The 21,873-nt window shown below is 43.1% G+C and overlaps 1 protein-coding gene across 5 annotated transcripts in view; it reads right to left on the bottom strand.

Moving 5' to 3' along the window:
• Positions 1 to 229: 229 nt before the first annotated feature.
• Positions 230 to 21,873, bottom strand: part of LOC125409509 (NACHT, LRR and PYD domains-containing protein 1a-like) — a 39,600-nt gene continuing 17,956 nt past the window's right edge. For 2 of the 5 annotated variants that reach the window (XM_087910376.1, XM_087910375.1), the window contains 9 exons: positions 21,515 to 21,604; positions 19,374 to 19,465; positions 17,817 to 17,916; positions 16,198 to 16,421; positions 12,045 to 12,307; positions 11,432 to 11,557; positions 9,795 to 9,936; positions 4,779 to 4,823; positions 230 to 3,967 (listed from right to left, as the gene is read on the bottom strand). In XM_087910376.1, the coding sequence (XP_087766502.1) occupies positions 3,675 to 3,967; positions 4,779 to 4,823; positions 9,795 to 9,936; positions 11,432 to 11,557; positions 12,045 to 12,307; positions 16,198 to 16,421; positions 17,817 to 17,916; positions 19,374 to 19,465; positions 21,515 to 21,604 (1,375 nt within the window). In that variant the 3' untranslated portion in view covers positions 230 to 3,674. Of the gene's footprint in view, positions 3,968 to 4,778; positions 4,824 to 7,020; positions 7,074 to 8,294; positions 8,360 to 9,794; positions 9,937 to 11,431; positions 11,558 to 12,044; positions 12,308 to 13,451; positions 14,224 to 16,197; positions 16,422 to 17,816; positions 17,917 to 19,373; positions 19,466 to 21,514; positions 21,605 to 21,873 lie in introns of those variants that run through there. The other 3 variants (XR_015738820.1, XR_015738819.1, XM_085695228.2) reach the window with 3 other exon arrangements.

The following is a 21,873-nucleotide window of genomic DNA, read 5'->3' as shown; positions in this document are numbered from 1 at the left end:
TGATGCGTTCTTGTATTTGATTTGCAAGTATTTTTTGAATTTAATTTTAATGATTTTTTAAAATATTAAAAGTTTTTTCTTTTATTTATTCTTCGTGTCTTTCGCATCATGCATCTCTATTCCATTTATTCTCCATCTCTTTATATCCACCCTCTGCCCTTGCAACCTTTCCCCCCAAATAAAATAAAATAAAATACAATTAGAGAGGAAAAAAATCAATCTCATCATGGAAGCTGTAGTGTGACTCAGTGAGACACACAATAAACCCTTTATTCATATATTTTCACTTACAAGTGTTCATTGCAACGTCATTGATCTGGTACAAGGACTCTGGTTTCTGCTATACTATCTAACCTGGGCCCTTACTGGACTTCTCTTGAATAGCCTGCTGTTGCCCTGTGATATGGAAATCTTGTACCTTTGGGCCTGCAGTACCGGTCCCTTCACTTGATCCAGCAGATTACAGATGGGGTTGATGTTGGGGTGAGCAAGTCATACCCTGGTTCTGGACCTGAGTTGTTGCAAGGTTGGTCAACGGCCAGCTCTCCCTCACCCTCACCACAATGGTGAGCTCTCCCGCACTGCCTTGGCTAGTTCACTCCTTGCAGTGATGGTCATGGGGCAGGGCCAGTTTTCCTGCTTTATGCTCTCAGGGTTGGCTCTCCTACGCCTGTATCATCAGGCACAGCTCTACTGTGTTGCCCAGACTAGATGCGGGGGCCACTCTCCAGAGTGCTGCAGCTGGTGGGAGGTAGAGACAGCTCTCCCACTCTTATGACTTCAGGGCCAGCTCTTCCACCATCTCAGGCATAGGGGACTGGTGAGAGAGAATCTTTCCTCCTCTCATACCTAAACATGACAGATGAGGGTCAATGCCAGATCTCCCACGCTCACATTCTTGAGCTGTCTCACCCCAGGTCACATCCACAGGGTCAGCTCTGCTGTGCTGCCCAAATGAGGTGCAGGGCCTACTTTCCTAAGTGCTGCAGCTGGTAAAGAAGAGAGTCAGCTACCTTGGCATCTGGAGGTGATAGAGGTGAGATGGGCACCTTTTCCTCATGCCACTGCTATACCAGGGATGTGGGAGGTGGTACCAGCTACGTCCCACTCATGCCCTCAGTGCTGGACCACCTGTGCCCCCTGTTTATGGGGTCAACTCTACTGTGGTGCCCAGGTGAGGCAAAGGGTTTTTTCTCCTGAGTGCCACACCTGATGAGGGCTTGGGTCAGGTCTCCTAACTGCTACAGATGGTAAGGGTAAGGGGCAAGGAAAGGCATGTTTTCTTCTCCACAAGATGGGCATGATCTGCTTCCTCATCCTCACTTCCTCAGGTTCAGCTCGATCTTGCCCCTCAAAACAGCCTAGCTCTATACTGCTGCCCAGGTGACGTGTAGGACCCTCTCTCCTGAGTGCTTCAGCCAGTGATAGGCAGGACCAGTTCTCCCAAGTACTGCAGTCAGTGAGAGGCAGGACCAACTCTGTACATCCCTATCTTCTTGACCTTTGGTGGTATCAGGAGTCACAGACATCAACACAGACCTCTGCTGCATCAGGGTCATAAACCCAGACCTGGGCCCAGGCCAAGACATCATCATGGCCCTGGGTGACATTCAAACCAGCCACATTTTCTTGCTCCTCACTGCTTTCACCTCTTTAGATATGCTTCTGTCCACAAGACATGAACCATTCTGTCTTTCCTTTCTCTCCCATACCATGCTATACATTTGTATACCCTAACACTGCCTGTTTACCCTGTGCCACATATTTTTTTTCCACTCAGTCCATTATGGCTCTGGGAAGGACCATGTTCCCTCCTCAGAGTCTGGGGCAGTCAACCCTGGGTCTACTTGTTGTCTGACTAAGTGTAGCACAATTAATAAAAACCCAGAGACCGAAATTGGGATTCAACCTGGAGATCTGAAAAGCAAAACCGCCAGTCACTGACTCTTACCTCAGTCCAAAATGGCAGTCCTGCCCCCAGGAATCTCAGAATGAGACTGTGTGTGAGAGCTGTCTCCTCCCATTTTATAATCCTCTCTAGTGTTGGGATTAAAGGCTAGCACCACTACTGCCTGGTTTCTATGGCAAATTAGTGTGGCTACTGGGATTTAAATTGTGTGTCATCACTGCCTGCTCTGTAAGGCTGATCAGTGTGGTTGTTTTCCTCTCTGAACATCAGGAAACCTTTATTTATTAAAATACAAATGAAATATCACTACAGCTCAGACTGTCATGGCATTGAGCAGGACTCTGCTGCCAAAAATCATGATGGTGCCTGACTACCTGGCACCAGAGGGCAGTGAAATTCTTCCTTCCCCAAGTCTAGAGACCTGGGGTGAATCTGTTCTTGTCCTCTGGGGTACACCAGGCCTAGACCACAAATATTTTATTAGTATTTAAGCATCTATGTTCATTAGGGAAATTGGTCTGCAATTATTTTCTTGTTAATCTTTTTTAGTTTGGGTGTTATGATAACTGTGGCCTCACCAAATCAGTTTGGCAAAGTTTCTTCTATTTCTATTTTGTGGAATAGTTTGAGGGAGAATTGGTATTAAAGTCTTTGTTGCAAGTTTGGTAGAATTCTACACTAAAACCATCTGGTCTCAGTTTTTCAGTTTTTTTTTTGGAAGATTTTTAATGACTACCTTTATTTTACTAGGGGTTACATATCTGTTTAAATTGCTTATCTGATCTTGATCTAACTTTGGTAAGTGGTATATATTGAGACAATTATGCATTTTTTTTAGATTTTTCAATTTGGTGGAGTATTGGGTTTTAAAGCATATCCTTGTGATTCTCTAAATTTCCTTGGTGTCTGTTGTTATGTCCCCCTTTTTGTTTCTGATATCATTAATTTGAATATTCTCTCTCTCTCCCTTTAGTTAATTTGGATAAGGGTTTGTCAATCTTGTTGATTTAATCAAAGAACCAATTCTTTGTTTCATTGTTGTAGAATATTCCTTTTCACTGTGTGAATATGTGCCACTGTGATTGGTTTATAAAAGAAAAGCCGAATGGCCATTAGCTAGGCAGGAAGAAGTAAGGCAGGACTTCTGGGCACAGGGAGCTCTGGGAAGAGGAAAGGTGGAGTCATCAGCCAGACATTGAGGAAGCAGGATGGGCAATACAGGGTAAAGGTAACCAAGTCACATAAAAGAATGTAAATTTAAAAATATGGGTTAATTTAATTTATAAGAGCTAGTAGGACAAGCCTAAGCTGAGAGAAAGCTTTTTGTAATTGATAATAAGTTTCTGTGTCACTTTTTTGTGAGCTGGCAGCCCAAAGGAAAAAAAAATCTCTACATTTCATTGCTTCTTTGTACTTTTTCTCTGTTTCTATTTCAATGATTTTTAGTCCTGAGTTAGATTATTTCTTGACATCGCCTCCTCTTGTGTGTGGTTTTGTTTTTGTTCTAGAGTTTTCAGGTGCCCTGTTATGTTGATAGTATTATGTCTGTAGTATTTTTTTGTATTCACTTACCACTATGAATTTGTCTCTTAGAACTGCTTTCATTGTTTCCCATAAGTTTGGGTCCCCAAGAGGTCTCCTGGAAAGGGTGCCATCAGTAAAGTAACTCAGGTGGCCACCAGTTTATAGATTTAAAAACTTATGGCAAAATGAAAGTTGGAGAGTCAGGAATCATTTGAGTGCTCACTCTTCAGCCACTAAGATGTCAGGATCTCATAGAGACACTTCCTGACTTCTCATAGAGGTCCACGATCAGATGATGATGGGTCTCCTTCAGAGCTTGGTACACTCGATCTTTGCTGTCCAAGTTCCAGGACCGGCTAAAGCTGAAGAGCTTCCGCATCTTGTCTTGGGTGGTGGCTTCAGCCCTCACTGCCTCATACTCCTCTTCACTCAGCACCAGACCATGCAGTTTGTCCAAGAGTGGGTCCACTGATGTCACTCGGGCAACCAGATGCTCCCTATGCTGGTCCACAAAATGTTGGAAGGCAGCAGCACCTAGGGGTGAAGATTAGACTGTCATGGAGCAAAGAAAACTCCTCCAAGGGCTCTCCCACTGTCTTCCCACTTCTTGTTTTTTTCCACATACCTAATCTGCACCCCTGTAGGTACCCAGGTCTTTCCCCCTTTTCTTCGTGGCGATTTGCAGGACTGTTTGACCTCTGGCTCCCTAGCCTCTCTGCTCTGCACTGGCCTGAGGGTATAGCTTAGAAAGAACTTGGCTCTCTTTTGTTATGGTAATTCCACCTGTGAACAAGGTTCCAGCTGCGGGCCCTATACTTTGCCCCCTTTTTGCCCACTAGTATAAATATCCAACTTGAGTTTAATAAAGTTGCCATTTGCTCTTTGGTAAATGAGAAGGTCTCTTTGTGTCTGTGTGTTTAAACCCTTAGGACAGTCATCCATTCTCGTGGACTCAGTTCAGGAAAGCGCGCACCTGTTTCGAGGTCTGGGTATTCACAGAAAAGTGCGGAGGCTAACACACCCCTGGTTTCCTTCTTCCTCTGGAAGGTCATTTGAAAAATATCTTTACCTTTCTTGAAATCAGTTATTGGTCTGACAATTTGCCTGACCCGGGAGGGAGTCATCCTGTGGTGTTCAGGTTGGGAGTGGGTAGAGTTATTGTCAACATGGAAAACAGCAAGGGGCATGAGAGGAACTCTGCCCTGGGCATGTAGCTCTTCTCCCTGTCCTGATGAGGTTTGCAAAGCAAGGCTGCCTCTTCTCTAAAGATCTCTTCTCTGAAGTACCAGATGATTTACTATCAACATACTCTTAGTTTCTCTGGTCTTGCTTAGTTGTTACTCACCTTTGTGAGCTGTAGGGATCATGGATGGTACAGGTCTGAGGTCCCCTGGAAGACAGGAGAGATGAAGCATCTGTAAGGATGTCTGTCACCAACACTCAGTGCTCTCTGTGCAGCTCTCACCCATGCCTGATTTTGAGAGTGAGCTGCAGAAATTTCAATATAATCTGGAAGGTGAACATTTCCCTACTCACACAGGGAATCTGGGCACCAGGCCTATCATCATTGAGAGAAGACATTTGGATGAGCAATAGACATTCCTCCCTCATGATCACAGACTCATTTTTTCCTAGATTGAATTCCCCATGGAGAAATAATCAAGTCCCTTGTTGGCTTAAATCATTTGACATTTGGTTCTTGTTAGAAAACTACTTTCTTGTCCTGGTTTGACCCTGTACACGCACATGCCACAAACATGTGTTCTTGATTTGATAGCAAAATCAAGATGAAGCAAGACTGAGCATATAGGAATAGTGAGTTGATTTTAGCAACAAGAAAAGAAAGTTAATTAAATTTCAGCTCATGAGTAATCCCAAGGGTTTGAGAAGACCCTTAATTTGCTGAGCTGTAACAGTTTAGGGAAGTCATTCCAAAGACCCAGTTTGTAGTATTGGCAGCCCTGGTTCCATTTGTATGAACGAAGGATGATAGATATTTCTTACACTCCATACTAGCTGGACCATATTGGTGCTTACTGACTTGTAGATAAACTGGAACATATAATGAAGAAAGCAATCGAGTGACAAAGAATTTAAAAACCAAAATGTGAGATTGGGGATACAGTGGGCATTATATTATAATCATCCAGTATTTGCATACTTTCTCAAATGGAAGAGAACAGATCCTAATGAGTACCAAATATTGGAAGACATCACTGCCTGGTCAGAGGTTGGAGCCTTCCCATGACCTCATAGTTTATCTCAATAAGCAGACAAGATGGTGCTCCCTCCCTCCAGCCTAACTTCCTTCCTCTACCTGCCCTTTTTAAGAGAATGTTTCTGGGCCTGGAGGACCACCCTTATCTAAAGCTGTCTCTAAAACCAAATGCCCGATTCATTTTCAGCTTGACCTCTGGCCCAGATACTGCTGAGAAGACTTGTTCAAGGAACTCTGCTATAGGACCCCACTGCCACATACTAAGCCTTGTGATAGAAGCATGCCACCTAATGAAAATTAGGGTTTATCTCCAGGCTCCCCAATGCTATATATTCATTCCTTCTACTGTGGAATAAAATTGAGCTGATTCACTGAAATTTGTCTTCCAGAAAAAAATTTGTTTTCCAGAGGCCTCCCTCCATCCATGCTCATGGGACACGCATAAAGCTTTCTGTTGCTCTTCTGCTTCTTTACCCTTTCCACTTGGTGGCCAACAAGCTCAGAGGGAAAGAAGACCCTCATAGATGGCAACTGAACTGGGAAATGAACCCTGGACCCTCAAATTAAAAGTGATGCTCTACCAAGTGAGCTAGCTGGACTCTGTCAATAAGGACACGTATGTCTGCTCAGATAATCTTGTCATAGCAAAATCATGAAGATATTGGCTTAATAAAGAAAAATAGCTACATTGTTCCCTATCAACTAAGGATCACACTATGAGTGTTTATAAACAGTATTAAACTTTTTCAATCATCCTACCACTTATTCTGATCTTCAGTTTCAGGAAGGCCAGACTCAAATAAGTTAAGTCATTTCCAAAGATTGCCTGAAGAGTAAGGGCTTGAGTGAGATTCAACCCTGGCCTGATGCTGGGGCAGGTCAATTCTCCAGCTGTGGCTCACTCAGGTCAAGGCTGAGCAAAGCCCATTCTTTGACCACAGGTGTAGCCTGTTTTAGCAGCTCAGGAGCAGGAACCGCCACAGTTTGACAGCTGTCAAGGGCTAGCCATTCCCAGTGGTATTGATTAGGAAAGCTTGATTTTGACATTGTGGGTGCTGTACTGAGACTGTCGTGTTACTTTTCTCGAGAAAAATGTCACTATTTGGTTTTCTCTTGTCCATGTCATCTTGAAAATATGGAAGAGTATAAAATAATCAAAGAAATAAATACAAAAACCCCATAAATTTGGAAAGAAAAAAGTCACCATGGAAATGAAATCACTCTATAAGAAAAACTTCAAGATATATATAAAAGAAAGAAATTGAGGAAGGACTTAGAAGATGCAAAGACATTCTCCTCTATGCTCATTGTTTAGAAGAATCAATATTCTGGAAATAGTCATGCAATTAAAAGCACACTACATACTCACTGTAGTCCCATGAAGATGTCAGGGACATTCTTCACAAGTGGAGTGGAAAAATGCTGAAATACACGTGGAACCATTAAAAACACAGATATCCAAGGTAATTCTGAACAAAATCAATAGTGTGGAAAGGTTCATCACACCTGATTTTCAACCAATGCTCAGCCATAGTAGTAAAAACAACAAGGCATTGGCACAAAGACATGTGCAGATCAATGAAATGGAATAAAAACCTAGATAAAAGTTCACACAACCATAGATACCTGACCTTTGACAAAGAACACAAATATACCTTGGAGAGAAGACAGCCTGTCAAACAAATGGTTCTGGAAGACCTCGATAGCACTGCATGGACGAATAAACAAGATGCCCATATCTTGCCTTTAGAAAAATCACCTCTAAATGACCTTAATGTGGGATCCAATACTGTGAAACTTGAAGAGCAAAAGTAAAGAGAACATTTCAACACAGCAACACAAGCCAGGATTCTATGAGTCAGGTTCTGGTAGCACAGGAAATAAATCCAATAATTGACAAATTTGATCTCAGGACACTCAAAAAGTTCTGTATAGCAACGGAAATTTAATTGAGAGAAGATGCAGCCAAGATGGGAGAAACTATTTCCCAGCTTACATCTGACAGAAGATTAGTTCTATATATATGGAACTGAAAAACCTAAACAACAAGAAAATAGCACAATTCTGAGGTTTGCCGTAGGAGTAAAAGCAAAATTCTCAAAGAAGGAAGTACACATGGCTAGGAAACACTTAGCTCTTGGGGGAATACAGGTTAAAATTACCTATGATTCCCATTTCATCCCTTGAGAATGTTCAGTATCAGGAATGCACACAATAAAGACTGTTGAAGTGTGTGTGCAGACAGAGGAACACTTATTCACTGCTTGTGAGAGTACAAGCTAGTGCAGCCAATGTGCAAATCAATCTGGAGGCTTCTTTCAACTAAAAACAGAACTACCATATAAACCAACCTTACCACTCCTGGAATGTGTTCAAAGGAATATATAGCCTACTATGGAGACATTTGCACAAACACGCTCGGTGAAGTTCTGTTCATAACAGCTAAGATAAAGCAACAAGCCTAGATATCCACCAGCAGTTAATTGTGCAGCATTTATGTACCATGGATGTTTTTCAGGTGTGAAGAAAATGACATCATGGAAGGTAAGTGCATACAATAGGAAAAACATAGAGGAAGATAATCTAGTCCCAGAAAGGAAAAAACAAACAAACAAACAAACAAATAAACAAACAAAAACCCACCACATCTCTCACATGTAGTTTCTATCCTGGAGTCTTTAGTTCTGTGGTTTTAACTTGGTGAACCCCTGGAAAACAGAAAGCTAGAAATTGGGCAGGGCCTTAGGGAGGAAAGTAAGACTGTAGTGTATTGATAAAATGAGGGTAAAGAGGGGATAGTGGGAGCAGAAATGTTCAAATAGCAAGAAGGGAGAGGTATGAAGGAGATAATGGGGTGGGTGGGATGACTTAATGAAGACAGTATTTAAAAGTCAGAATGAAACCTACTATTTGATAATTCAATATAAAAATAATAAAAGAGTTCCAATACACAACACCCTAGAAGGTCATAGAGGTAATGAGTTTCAAAAACAAAACCCAATTCCAGGTGTGGGATATCTCCACAGGAGCTGTTGGACAGGGAGACCCTGGAGGTTCCCTAGACAATACAGGGGCATGCCATTCTTCCTGGCTCCCTGTCAGAACTAGTGGATAAGACCTTACTGCAGAAGACAGCACACATCTTGGATACATAGCATAGAGATTCTAAGCTGGAACTGAGCTGGAAGTTTTCTTTAGATGCTAAACATTTATAGCAAAAATTATGGCAAATAATAGAGTATGGAAGAACAGGATGTACACAATCCATCTGTACCCACTTTTGAAGTCACTTGCTTCTACTGGGTAGTTCACAGCCACAGGCACACAGATGGTTGAATGCTGCACAAAGCTAAACTTTATGATCGTGGGAAAGAGATTCGCATTAAAGATGAGGAGGGTGGTGGGAGTAGGGGGAGGTAAAAATGTGTGTTTAGTATGCATTAGTAGAACACATGTATGTATGTATAAAATTGTCAAAACACAGAATATATTTAAAATATGTATGGATTTAATGATGGCAAAAATCCTTTCATTTTAACTGTTCACATATAAATGTGAACTGGTCCTAGATGCCTCATGCGTCTCAAAATCTGTCATTTCTAGGGCACTGGGGGGCAGAAATCAGGATACAGGACTGAGAAAATGTGGCTTAGGGTATGCCGTGGTTTGGATGGGATGTGTTACCTGATAAATGATCATGCATTGAAGGGTTGCTCCTACAACAGTAATCAGAGGTGACTGTCATGAGGACTGTGGTGTGATGAAAGAACACACACACTAGTGCACTCATAATTGCATGAACACTGAGAATGGTATTGGAAACCATGAGAGTGCACAGTTGGAGGAACTGGGTCACCGGAAGCACATCCTGGAATAGGACGTGGGCTTTCTGCCTCTTCCTTCTCCTCCTTCTCTCCTCTCTCTCTCTCCTCTCCTCTGCTCCCTCCTCCGCTGTTCTCTTCACCTTTTCCTGCTCCTCTTCTTTCCCCCTTGGTCTTACTCTAACTCTCACCACCAGTTTTGGATCTATCAAAAGCCACATATCTAATCTGAAATGACACCAAGAATGAGTGACAGTACACATTTCCCCACACATTGCTTTTCTTCGGCCTTTTGGGTATCTGGACCTAAACAGATTTTTACCTGGTTTCAGTAAGGCTTCCCATATTAGATTGTTGTGCTTCTTGTCTCTGATTTGCAGCTTAATCCCTGAACCCATGTGTCCAACGTAGATCTCAGAGAAGAGCTGGGATTCCCCGGGGCTACGGTAGCACAGCTCCAGTTCCTGAAGACACACACACACACACACACACACACACACACACACACACACACACAGAGAGAGAGAGAGAGAGAGAGAGAGAGAGAGAGAGAGAGAGAGAGAGATGGTGACAAGCCTCTACTCATGTGAACATGTGAACAAGGTCTTTCTACACCACCATACTTGCTTGATCCCACACATCACATTCGACACTGACTGTATTTTGCACCAAGGCAACCAACATTCAAATACTCACGTGTGTATTTGAATACATATCTTTACTCAGTGAAGAGTTTAAACTTTCTCTGTTTCACACTTTTATAACTGAACTTAGGTTTCAGTTCTCTAAGAAGGACAAAACAGGTTTCTCTCCCAACAAAGGACCATTTATCAATGACACCCTTACATTCATGGATGAGACAGAGAACATGGACAAGGTCCAAGTCAGCCCTACAATATCTCAATGATAAATCCTGCAACTCCACCCTCTGAATCATGTTCGAACTTGCTCAAGAATGTACAAAAAATGGTAAAAATGGAACCTCAGCCATCTAAAAGTATACTAACATAACTGTGTTTGCTTTACCAATTATGTTTGAGATGACCTAACTGTTCCTAAAATTCCCCTCACTGTGCTTTAAAAAGAGCATTCATGCTCCTCTCAGGATTACTGCCATCTTGTACAGGTTTTTGACCCTGCATGCTTTTAAACACTGTTTGTTCTTGCATACTATTTGAGTCAGGGGTCTTCCTCCAGTGTTTTCTCAGACCCTTACACTCAGAAGGCTGGAACATTGTGGAGAGGTCATGCAAAGAATGTAGCCACAGAAGACATGGGGAATGCTAAGGGACCCAGGTGGGACCCATCCTGCTGATTCTGTTCTCATCACTCTGACAACAAGGCGACAGGAAGCAACGTAAGGAAGGGCTGATGCTGTTTAGTTTTATAGTGGGAAATGCATGGAAGTTGGGGCTCTAGTCTTAGTGGCAGGAGCTTGTGCACATCTTGTTTTATCCAGAGGATCTGGAATCCAAGTCTGAGGTGGGGAGCAGGGCATGACTCTAACCCTCAAGGACAGCCACTAGTGGCCTGCTTCTGATGGTCAGGCCTCACATAGGCCTCACATATTTGTTTCATGACTCCCCAGATATTAGCAATAACTGGGGTCAAGTGTTTAACATTTGTACCTGTAGGAGACTTTTCAGATTCAAACCATAACAAGTGAGAGCTCATCCTGAAAGTCCTGCTCACACATCTTAAGCCAGGACTTGCTGTCCACGTTAGGCAGGTCCCTTCTCCATGCCATATTGAATCTAATTCCTCGATTCTCCAGGCCTTCTGTTTTTCTGTGTGACCCCTTAAATTGCTTTCAACCTAATGTCGATGTATTCCTCCTCATCCTAAGTCCCAATGATTTTCTCCCGAATCTCAGTTTGTCGCAAAGTCCTGTAACCTGCCCCACAGGGTTCCCAAGTCTGGCATCTGATCCTGAAGAGTAGCAAACTTCTGGATGCTCACCTTAGGGATGATTTCCAGCTTCTTGGAAGCAGACACTGTGTAGCGGGACCCAATGTAAAGATAACCTAGTGGGGGTGGCTTGTTTATTCGAACAAACTGAAACTTCATTTCTTCATCATCAATGGCCTAGGGAACATTGCAAACAGCAGTTTAGCTAGATCTTGGGTCTACAACATCAATCTGGTCTGAATAAGGTGAGGTAGTCTATCAGTACAGTTGTGTGGGCTGGGGTGGTGGCACCTTCTTAGCACCCTTCTGCCTTGTGTTCTCTCGCACAGCCTGCTAATTATTGGCTCCTGTCATGCTCATTGTGGGAATAGGGTTCCTGCCAGAAAAGAAGGGAATTGGCTACATTTTGGGCAAGGAACATTCCCATTCTTGTAGTGGGTGAAAGAGGCTATAAGAGGCTGTGCAGAGATATAGGGACATTAGAAGCAGTTGGGTGAGACTCTGGTGTGAGGAACCAAGAAGAGGGTAGAATCATAAACACCAGCAGCCACTCAATAGAACTGCATGCCCACTCCCAATTGAGAATCTCTCCAAGGGGCTCACTAGCTGCATTTCAAGTTTTTCGTAGTCCACCCGAGCTCCAATTTGTGGTCCTCAGTGTCACCTTCCGAATGGTGCAGTCATTGGGGATCAGGTAGAGATGAAGGGTGACTTCCTTGAGATTGAGGTAATAGTAGATCAACGTGACAGAAGTGATGGGGATGAAATGTCTGACAGCAGGCATAATTCTCAGTAGAATTCCCATTGGGGAGAAGCTTGGGTTTTCCAAGATTATGCAGTGTTGCTCCACCCTGGCAGGTGTTTCTAGAACCATCCCATGTTCTTGAAAGTGGACCACATGGAACCAGGAGATGTCCACCTGTCCCTCTGTGAAAGAACAGATTCAAAGATGGCGATTTAGTGTTTCCACTGAGCCATGCTTGGCTGGAAAAACAACAGAGGATTTAGACTCACTGTGGTGGTCTGAAGGAGCATGGTAACTGGAGTTGGTGGAACTCTTCGGACAGAAGTACGAGGTGTGGATGTTGGGGGCAGTGTGTCACTCTGGTAGGCTTTGAGGGTTTAAAGGCTCATTCTGTTTCCAGTTTAATATCCCCCCTCCTCTGTGGCATTAAGGATGTAAGCTCTGAGGTACTGCTCCAGTTCCATGCCTGCCTGCCTGCTGCCCTCTACCGGCCGTGAAGGTCAATGACTCTTACCCCATGAAACTTTAATCCTCCCCAAATCTTCTATAAATTGTCTTGGCCATGGTGTCCTTTTAGCTTTTACTTGTTTTTTTTTTTTTTTTGATGTTTATGTGAAAAACTGTGAACAAGAATATCTTAAGTTATATTAACTAATCTCCAGTTAGAATATAGCAGATCAATAAAATATTCCCATACTATCAATTCACCATGCCAGGGAAGTGGGTGTGACCTGCTGTGAGTGGTGACTCATGAAGACTGCCCCTCATTGAAGCAGCTTTGGCTTTGGCCCTGTCTAGCTGCTGGGGGAGCGTTCACAGTGGAGTGTAAGTGCTTGATGGTCTCACCCACGGGTGCCTTAAAGAACATAGCCTCAGAGGCTACCACATGGCCCTGTGACTCTTGTTCCTACACGTATTTTTGCTTCCTACACTGCAAAAGGACCACATTCTTTCAGTGTCCAATGGGGTACTTGTCTGTTCAGAGAGTGGGAGTAAGAAACAGGAAAGACAGCGGCCCTCAGGGAAGAAGCTTGAGTGATGACTGGGGCAGGCGTTGTTGGAGAGAGCAGGAGTTCTGTGTGGAATTGCTTGACCGGCATCAGACATACTAGGAAAGCGTCATCTGGGTAGCGGTGCTCCCCTGTCAGGGTCTGGAGCTCAGGGTCTCAGGCGTTTGTGGATGTCACTATTGCTTATATTTGTTTTCTGAGTTCTTTTCAACCAACTCATGCTAGGCTTCTTTATCTTCATATTTTTTTCTTCTTGTGAGATTGCCTAATGTGGGATTCCCCTCTATATGCTGTGAATATGTTTTATTACTATGGATTAATAAAAAAAGCTACTCTGGTCTGTGGCAGAGCAGAATATGGCTAGGTAGGAAAACTATACTAAATATAGGGGGGAAAAAGGCAGAGTCAGGCAGATGCCAGCAGCCACCAAGGAAACAAGATGTGAGGTAACAACCCACAAGACTTGTGGTAAGATATAAAATAATAAAAATGAGTTAATTTAAGATGTAAGAGTTAGTTAAGATGAAGCTTGAATGGGCTAAAGAGTATGTAATTAATGTTAAACATCTGAGTGGTTATTTAATAAGCAGCTTCAAAAACAGGGGCAGAGGAAAGCAGGGGCAGGGGGACCAGGGGAATGGAGAATACTTCCAGCTACATCTGTTGCCCAATGTGGGGCACTGTACATCCACATAAAGCTGAAAAAGAGGGGCTTCTAGACCCACAAAAAACACTAGTCAATTGGAGCTCCTTGATAGAGGTATTTTTTAAAATAGGCTCTGTTAGCTGGCTGCAAGCAGAGGTGCAGCATCTTTAAGAGATGGCTTACCAGTTCATACTGTTGGCATGAATGGCTCTGGCTCTTTCAGAAGGTCCTGCTACAGAGCACTTAAATGGGGTTTGTGAACAGAGTGCTACAAGTTGCTTCATGGTGACATAGACCTGCTGCCTCCCTGGAGCTGGGGAGGTGAGCATGGTGCACAGAGCTGGTGGTAAGCATATCTCCTCCACGTTGGATGAGGTGGTGCCGAAAGGCAAAGCCACAACGTTCGTCCTAGCCACAATGCTTAACATTTTAAAATGCGCTCCTGGTCGGAAAAGGATTACAAGAACACAGTAAAGACAGATTCAGACAAAAAGGGCCTCTAAATGGGCCACAGTATGCTTAATAAATATATAGAGACTTAAAAAAAGAGTAAAAACAGTCATAAATAAAACAATGATTTAAAAATTTTAAAAAAAATAAAATAATAACAAATCACAATCCCAGAGAACCCAGACAACAATGAGGACCCTAAAAGAGGCAAACAACTGGGAAGTAGACAAAGACAAGATCTCCTGAGTAAATTGGGAGCATGCAAGAGTGTTGAAGGGAAGGGGAGAGGAAGGAAGGGGAACAAAGAAAAATGTATAGCTCAATAAAATTAGTAAAAAGAAGATAAAATAAAACGTATGCACATGAAGTCACATAAAAATAAAAAATACACAGAGTCTAGATTATACATACTGTTATGTTTTCTTTACATTTTTTTGACTGCAGAGAGACATTTGGTTCTAGGGGATGCTAAGCTTAACCAACATATTTATTTTAAAGATTTCTTGACTTCCAAAATTTGAGTCTAAAAATATGTTACTTTATAAAGAGAGGTTTTGTTTTGTTTCCACAAAGGATGGTAACCTATAGATTCCTCCTAGGCAAGTGTGGTTTAACAAAATAACCCCCAAAGGTCTCTATGAACCATAAAAATATTTCATTCAACAAAAAGCAAAAAACAGTTTTAAAAACTACACCCAAGTTCTCAAAATGGCTATTTATGAATGTTTGTTTTCATTTAAAAAGGGTTGATTATAATTGATTAATGGTCACTGTCAATCTCTTTCTAAAAAGGGGGGGGCGTTATGATATAGAACTGAATACATTGGTTTATGGACACAAATTTAAGGTCAATTTTGTTATATGTATATTTCTACTCTTGCTTAAGGTATTATGTTTAATATTAAGCCTCAGAGTGGTTACTTCATAAGTAGCTTTGGAAACAGGCGGGAGGAGAAAATCTGGCCCAGGGGGACCAGTGGGGTAGAGAATACTTCTAGCTACAATTGCCATTAAATATGAATATCTTTAACCAGGGAAATGCTTAATGTGTTTTCTATTCATTGTTCTTCTATTGACTGGAGCAGCCTGTGATTCTTTTACTTCTCATGACTTTTTTTTAACTGTTAGGTTTCCCCTCTTGTGGCTGTTCACCACCTTTATACCATGAACAAACACCATCTTCATCTGCTGGTCTCTATGGTGGGCCTATTCCTGTGCTCCTTGAAGCAAGGCAAGGAGCCACTTGTACAACACCTGATTTCCTTGTTGTTGTTGCTTTTTCCTTCTTAAGCAGAGTCTGGCTGTGTTGTCTATGCTGCTCTTGAATGCTAAATTATCTGGTCTTAGCCCTCAGAGAGCTGTAGTAATGGCTTTCAGCATGAGAGCTTTCTCTGGGAATCTTTTATCTATTAAACTATCTTCTGAAAGAATATTTGGTAATGACTGAGGTTGGGACAACTTTTAAAAGACATCCCTCTTCTTCAGTTCCAGTTCCCAGATTGGATCTGTTGAAATTATTTTCTCTCTGCCTGTAGCAGTGTAATGTCTCACAGTATTGGTAGACACTGGTACCAAATAATCCTTGTAAATTTCCTTACTCTTACTTTGTAACAATCTCCTCACATTGCTCAATTTACTTTCTGTTTCCTGCTGAGTTCTTGAAAGATATGCTGTGTAAAAGCACTTAATAGACAGTAGTTAATATTGCTACTAAGGACATCATGTTCCACTAAGAAAACTTTTCTAGGTAAAACAGAAAGAAAGTCATAAGATTTGGAGACACGTGCTTCAAAGAAGATACATAAGACAGGAAGGGATGGCAAAACAATTCAGTTTCCACCTTCACAGTCTGCTCTGCCTCACTAAGGAAGTCATAGACCTTTCCCCATCACAGCCATCCTACACTGTCCTATATGACAAGTCCTCCCATCACCACCACCCGACTCCTTATGCTTCCCTTGGTTACCTTGGAGATCCACAAAGTGAGGGAGGTGCACAGCAGCCACAGCTCCCTGCTCAGCCTTGATGTCAAACAGAGGCCCAGCCACCATGTGACTGTCCTGCAAGGGAGTCTTGTCCAGGTGTTGGCTCCAGTCACAGAATCCGATCTCAATGGTCACTGCCCTTGTCACCACAAAGTGGAGTCCTGTGTTGGCACAGTGGTAGGAACCAGCCACAGGGAACTGAACTCTAGAAGAGGGAGAAGCAGACACCAGTGAACACCAGCTCTTCCATTAGGTGCAGACCCAGTGCAAGGCTTGGGACACTACAGACTTTGGCCAGATGACTCTGAGTTCTGGTTCCTCTGCTGTCTCTATGTGGATTCCTGATTAAATCGTTTAATCCCCAATTCTGAACATAAGGTTGATGACAACACCATCTTAGAGACCTGTGAGTACTGAGTGATTTTGAGCAAACATACAGGTGACACACACCTGGAGCAGTTGGCTCTTAGTAATGATGATGCAGGTGATATGTATGGGTGTGTGTGTGTGTGTGTGTGTGTGTGAGAGAGAGAGAGAGAGAGAGAGAGAGAGAGAGAGAGAGAGAGAGAGAGAGAGAGAGAGACGTTCTGGGGATCAAATTAGGACCTTGGGCACACTAGGCAAGGGTTCTATCACTGAAGTACATCTTCAGTTTTTAGTGTTTAGATTCTTAAAGAGTATATTTCCCACAAATAAGAGTCCATCTGATAATATTAGTGACAAATCTAGTGATACATCCTTGGCCCTGGAGCAATACTTTACCAAGCTCTTCAGTGATTTTTCTCAAGGCTTCCTGTTTGGTAACTGGCTGGTAAACAAGTTTCTGAGGAAGGCAGTTGAAAGTAACAGTTTCTCCAGCTGAGACACTGTGATAGTGTTGGAGGAGGATACAGGTTACGGAGGACACCATGAATGTGCATATAGTCACCCATTACTCATAGGACTACAGTCCTTGGAGGACAAGACTGCTGTATGCATTCTCATGTTCTTAGCTCCCAGTGGGTTCTTGGCACAAAGTGGTAGTTTGTGAAACAAGAGTATAGAGACTATCTGGAAATCTAAGGGATAGGAGCAACCAAATAAAGTGATGGCAGGGATACTGTTTACACCAAGAATAAAATAACAGCAGAAAGTCCACAACTCAGGTCATGAGCTAAGATGAGCATTTTAGATGGAATGAAGGACCCACATCAGCTTGTTGATGTAGTAATGGTCATGGAGGACGAGGTGTGGTCTGAACTACAGGGGAGGCATAGGGAAATGTTGATGAGTGAAATCACCTGTCACCTACTGTCCTGGACTCACACTACTGTGACAGTGATGATGACAAAGGGGGAATGTGAGTAGCTGAAACAAACTTGGAAAAACAGTTTCTGGAGCTCAGTAATTGGACAGGGAAGTTCTTGTGTGCTCCAGTTTTGTAAATGTCTTGAGAATGTTGTGAAAAGGCCTCTATAATTAAAATAATCCAAACTTCTTACTCCAGTCCTGGCCTTGTCTCCTGCATTAGTGAGAGGGTGAGAAGATGCAATTGAAACTAGATGAAAATTTTGGAGAGTGTGCTGGGGAAAGTCACCTTTTCCAGGCAGGGCTCACTCACCTGTACAGATTCCTTTCTCTGTCAACCAACTCTGTAGTCACAGGTCCTGTAGGGCCCCAGAAGTCATCTTCAGTCCCCAATGGCTCCATGTGTTTATGTCCTGGAGAGGCAGGGGAAGATGGATGGAAGGTCACTAGTGGTGCAAATTATGAGCATCCCTCCTCTAGAAGAGGCCAGACTCATCTGATGATGGCCGTTGTCCAGGCTCATCTCCACATCTTTCTTCAGTGTTGGACCACGGCTGAACTCTGTTCCAGGTTTTCCCAGTTTAGGTCTCTAGGCCTTAGCAGGAAGTATGCCTGTAGTTTTCGTCCATCAGACTATCTGAACGCTTCTCTCTCTCTCTCTCTCTCTCTCTCTCTCTCTCTCTCTCTCTCTCCTCCTCCTTCTCCTCCTCCTCCTCACACACACATTTTGTCTTATTGTCTCTCCACTGTTCCTTTTGACCAACCATCCCACCACAATACCTGCTCCCAAGACAGCTGATATGTCTTCTGTCTTTCTGATTCATAAGTGTTGATTTTCCCAGCATGTCTCAAGTGGGTATGTTAAAAACAAAATAGTACAACTCAAAATATAGATGGACAGGGATAGGGAGGTGAGTCCCAGGCCATTGCAGTTTGGAATGAGACATGGAGCCCTGGTATAGAGCCTGATATAAGCCACAGACACAATAAAGGAGCAACAGCAGCCCCGAAGGCTGGGAAAGAAGGAAGCAGTATTCCCTCTGGGTTCTAGGTGAGGAATGTCTTGCAAGGGGTGGTGCTCTTATTGGAAAGCCTGTACGGGTCCATGTCAGAGACAGGGGGATAGAAATGATGACCCCTTCCAGAACATCTCTTGCAGATAATTTTTTTTTGCATGTGACAGGGGCATGGTGCCAATGAAATCTCAACAATATATTTTCCTCAGCAATATCTGACTAGTGATAACACTAGCTGACATGCCAATGTGGATGGGATAAATCTGATAACACACCGCTCCTAAATGAAGAGCTATAAACAATTAATAGCTGCTAGGAGAGGATAAAATCAGCTTCCCCAGTAAGAGTTTCCTAATAGGTTATTCAGTACCAAGTGGTCAGCCTGAAACATAAATATGACTAATACTAAATGGACTCATTACATTGTACCTGCAAATATTAAATACACATATATTTAACAATAATATTTAAGAACAAGTCATTAATTTGAGAGAGAGTGGGATATAAGAGTTGTTGGAATGGGCAGACTGAGGGCTGGAGATGATGTAAATGTAGTACTTGTATATTTAATTTTAAAAAATCAATTAAAAATAACTTCCTCGGGGCTGGAGAGATGGCTCAGTGGTTAAGAGCATTGCCTGCTTTTCCAAAGGTCCTGAGTTCAATTCCCAGCAACCACATGGTGGCTCACAACCATCTGTAATGAGGTCTGGTGCCTTCTTCTGGCCTTCAGGCATACACACAGACAGAATATTGTATACATAATAAATAAATAAATATTAAAAAAAACTTCCTCCCACAGATGCCCCTTCATTTGACAATCATTATGCTCTGGGTCTGAACTCTTCACATACCTGACTGTAGTCTCTGCTGCTTGAATGAGATTGGGCTCTCACCAATTTCTTCTCCATCCGGGTTCTTATTAGGGATCATCACATGTGGCTCCCTAAACACAGAAATGTTCATTCCCTCAGATGTCAGGAGAAACCATGGAGGTCAGGGCTATGTACACAATATCCCCACAAAATATCCAACACAACTTCTTCTCTGGCTCCCATCCTCCCAGGCATCCATGCTGCCAGAACAGGGATCATCTCAACCCCTTCTTTGCTTTAATTTGAACGTGTTACCCAATGTTTACTCATTAGAAAGTTAATCCCCAATGTCACAGTGTGACAGGGTGAAGGATAAGACACAATGAGGACACGAGTGCCCTGCAGTCATGAAGGGGTTAATGACATCATCACAGGAGTAGATTCCTGTGCCCTGACAGGACTCATCTGAAAACCACCTTGGTCTCTCACTCTCAGCCCTCCCAGCTGCACAATCAGATGGAAGAGGAAGGATTCTTTAGATGCAGCGTCCATGGCCTGGCCCTTCCCTGTATCCAGAACTGCAAGAAACAATCTCAAGTCTTTATGATAAGTACCCAGTGTCAGACATTGTGTAATAGCTGCACAAAACAAACAAATATTTCCTCACCCTGAATGCTAAGCACCTACACAGTTCCTTCTAAATCTCTCTCCTTTGTGTTCTCTACTCTCTCCCTCAACACTCCATCTTTGTCCCAGGGTGGAGTGAGAATTTTCCTGAGCCTCTGGCAGGCTTCTGATCTGGTCCTTTCTTGCTCATTTTCTACATAGTAACTGATCATAAAAATTGAGTGGAGATGCCCCTGCACGATTGGGGTGCTGAAATGTCTCTCATTTCCTCTGGGGAGAAGCAGAAGATTCTTAGCATGGTTCATAGTTCTTGCAGTGGCACCTGTCCCTCCCTTCCTATGTCACCCTTTCCTGTTCAAATCTAGACCAGTGGCTCTTAAATCATTGTGTTAAAATGTCACCTGGACAGGCTGCTAAATCAGAAAACTCAATGAAGAAAGCTGCCCCTCCTGAGATTCTGAGTCAACAGAGATGGAGTGGGTCTGAGAACCTACATTTCTGTACAGCTCCCTGGTGATGGTGAGGCAGAGCAGATGGTCTCACACATGGCTTCCTTGCCCTCAATGAAGCTGCTCTGTCTGATTCCTTAGAACGTCTATGCCTGCCTGGAATTTTCTCCTTCTTTCCTCATCCCTCATTTCTCATCTTTGAGAGGTCATCTCAGCTTAGGATGGGGTCAGGCAGATGAACACTGCACTCATAGCGTTCCTAGGTACAATTCCGTGGACTGTGAGGAACAAATGCCCCTCACTGCAGGACTGAGATAATGAATGTTGGGCCATGCCTGACTTATTAACTTATGTGCCTTCAGATCCCAAAATACTGCATGATGTACAGTGGGTCTTGCACACGTTTGTTCAATGAATGGATGCCTTCCTGTGTCTATAGGACCCTCTCTCTGCTTCATGTGCAGCACATGAACTAGGAACTAGAAGAAAAATGGAATTCATGGTCATGAGCTGAAACTGACTGAACCAGGAGAGCATGGGGCTTCAGCATAGTCCCTGTGGGTAGAAAATAACGTTCCTGTCCTGGGGTTTTATGTTCCATAATACAGTGTGTGTGTGTGTGTGTGTGTGTGTGTGTGTGTGTGTGTGTGTGTGTGTGTGCCATGCACATACCCCTCTGTGTATGATTGCCTGGAGATTAGGGTCAGGACAGTGATACCCATAGTGATTATTGTTGTCTAAGAGATTTTCCTTATCTTTCTAAAGTGTGGTTACTGCTTTTATTTTTCCAGTGGTTTGGGTTTACGGGTGGCAACCATTGTCGCACTTGCTGTGCCCAGGGGACTCACAACTAACTCACTTTTAGTATTCCATTTTCTGATGAAAGAACTTATGTTGGCATATTATATGATTCTATTTTTTTTTCTCAAAAAGTGCAATCCCAGACACACAGAAACCATTCTCAATTTGGTCTTCGTGGGTCCTGGTTTCTTTCTTGCTCTTTTTGTATCTCTCATCACCTCAGGACCCCTTTCCCACCTCTCAGCTCTCACACAGTCACATAGAGCCTGGGTTGACCAGTAGGAGTTCTGTGTCCACCCTTACCATGTGCTGGAGATGAGTAGCCGTGGATTCTTTGCCTCTAGGAGCCTGAGCTTCATCATCACCTGGTCACTGAGAGAGGCCTGATCCAGCCTGCAAGCACAAAAGGGGGTGTTTGTTCTGGGATCCACCACAGGATAATGAGGCCTCATGGTCCAGGATCCTGGGTTCTGTTTTCTGTAGATGGATCTAGTGAGAAGACTTATTCCCCAGTCAAAAACCAAAACCAAAAACCAGGACAAAGGATGGAGAATAGCGGTCTGAGCAGAGGGATACGTATCCATGACACAGTATTAGGGGGCTCTGTTCATTGTGCAGGGAGATCTGAAGTCAGGATGATGACCTATGGAACTTTCCAGAGT

Source organism: Myodes glareolus, chromosome 9 (assembly GCF_982192425.1).
Source record: "Myodes glareolus chromosome 9, mMyoGla1.1, whole genome shotgun sequence".
Taxonomy (NCBI): domain Eukaryota; kingdom Metazoa; phylum Chordata; class Mammalia; order Rodentia; family Cricetidae; genus Myodes; species Myodes glareolus.
The sequence above is the reverse complement of the archived record's forward strand: the minus strand, read 5'-3'. Positions and strand labels throughout refer to the sequence as shown.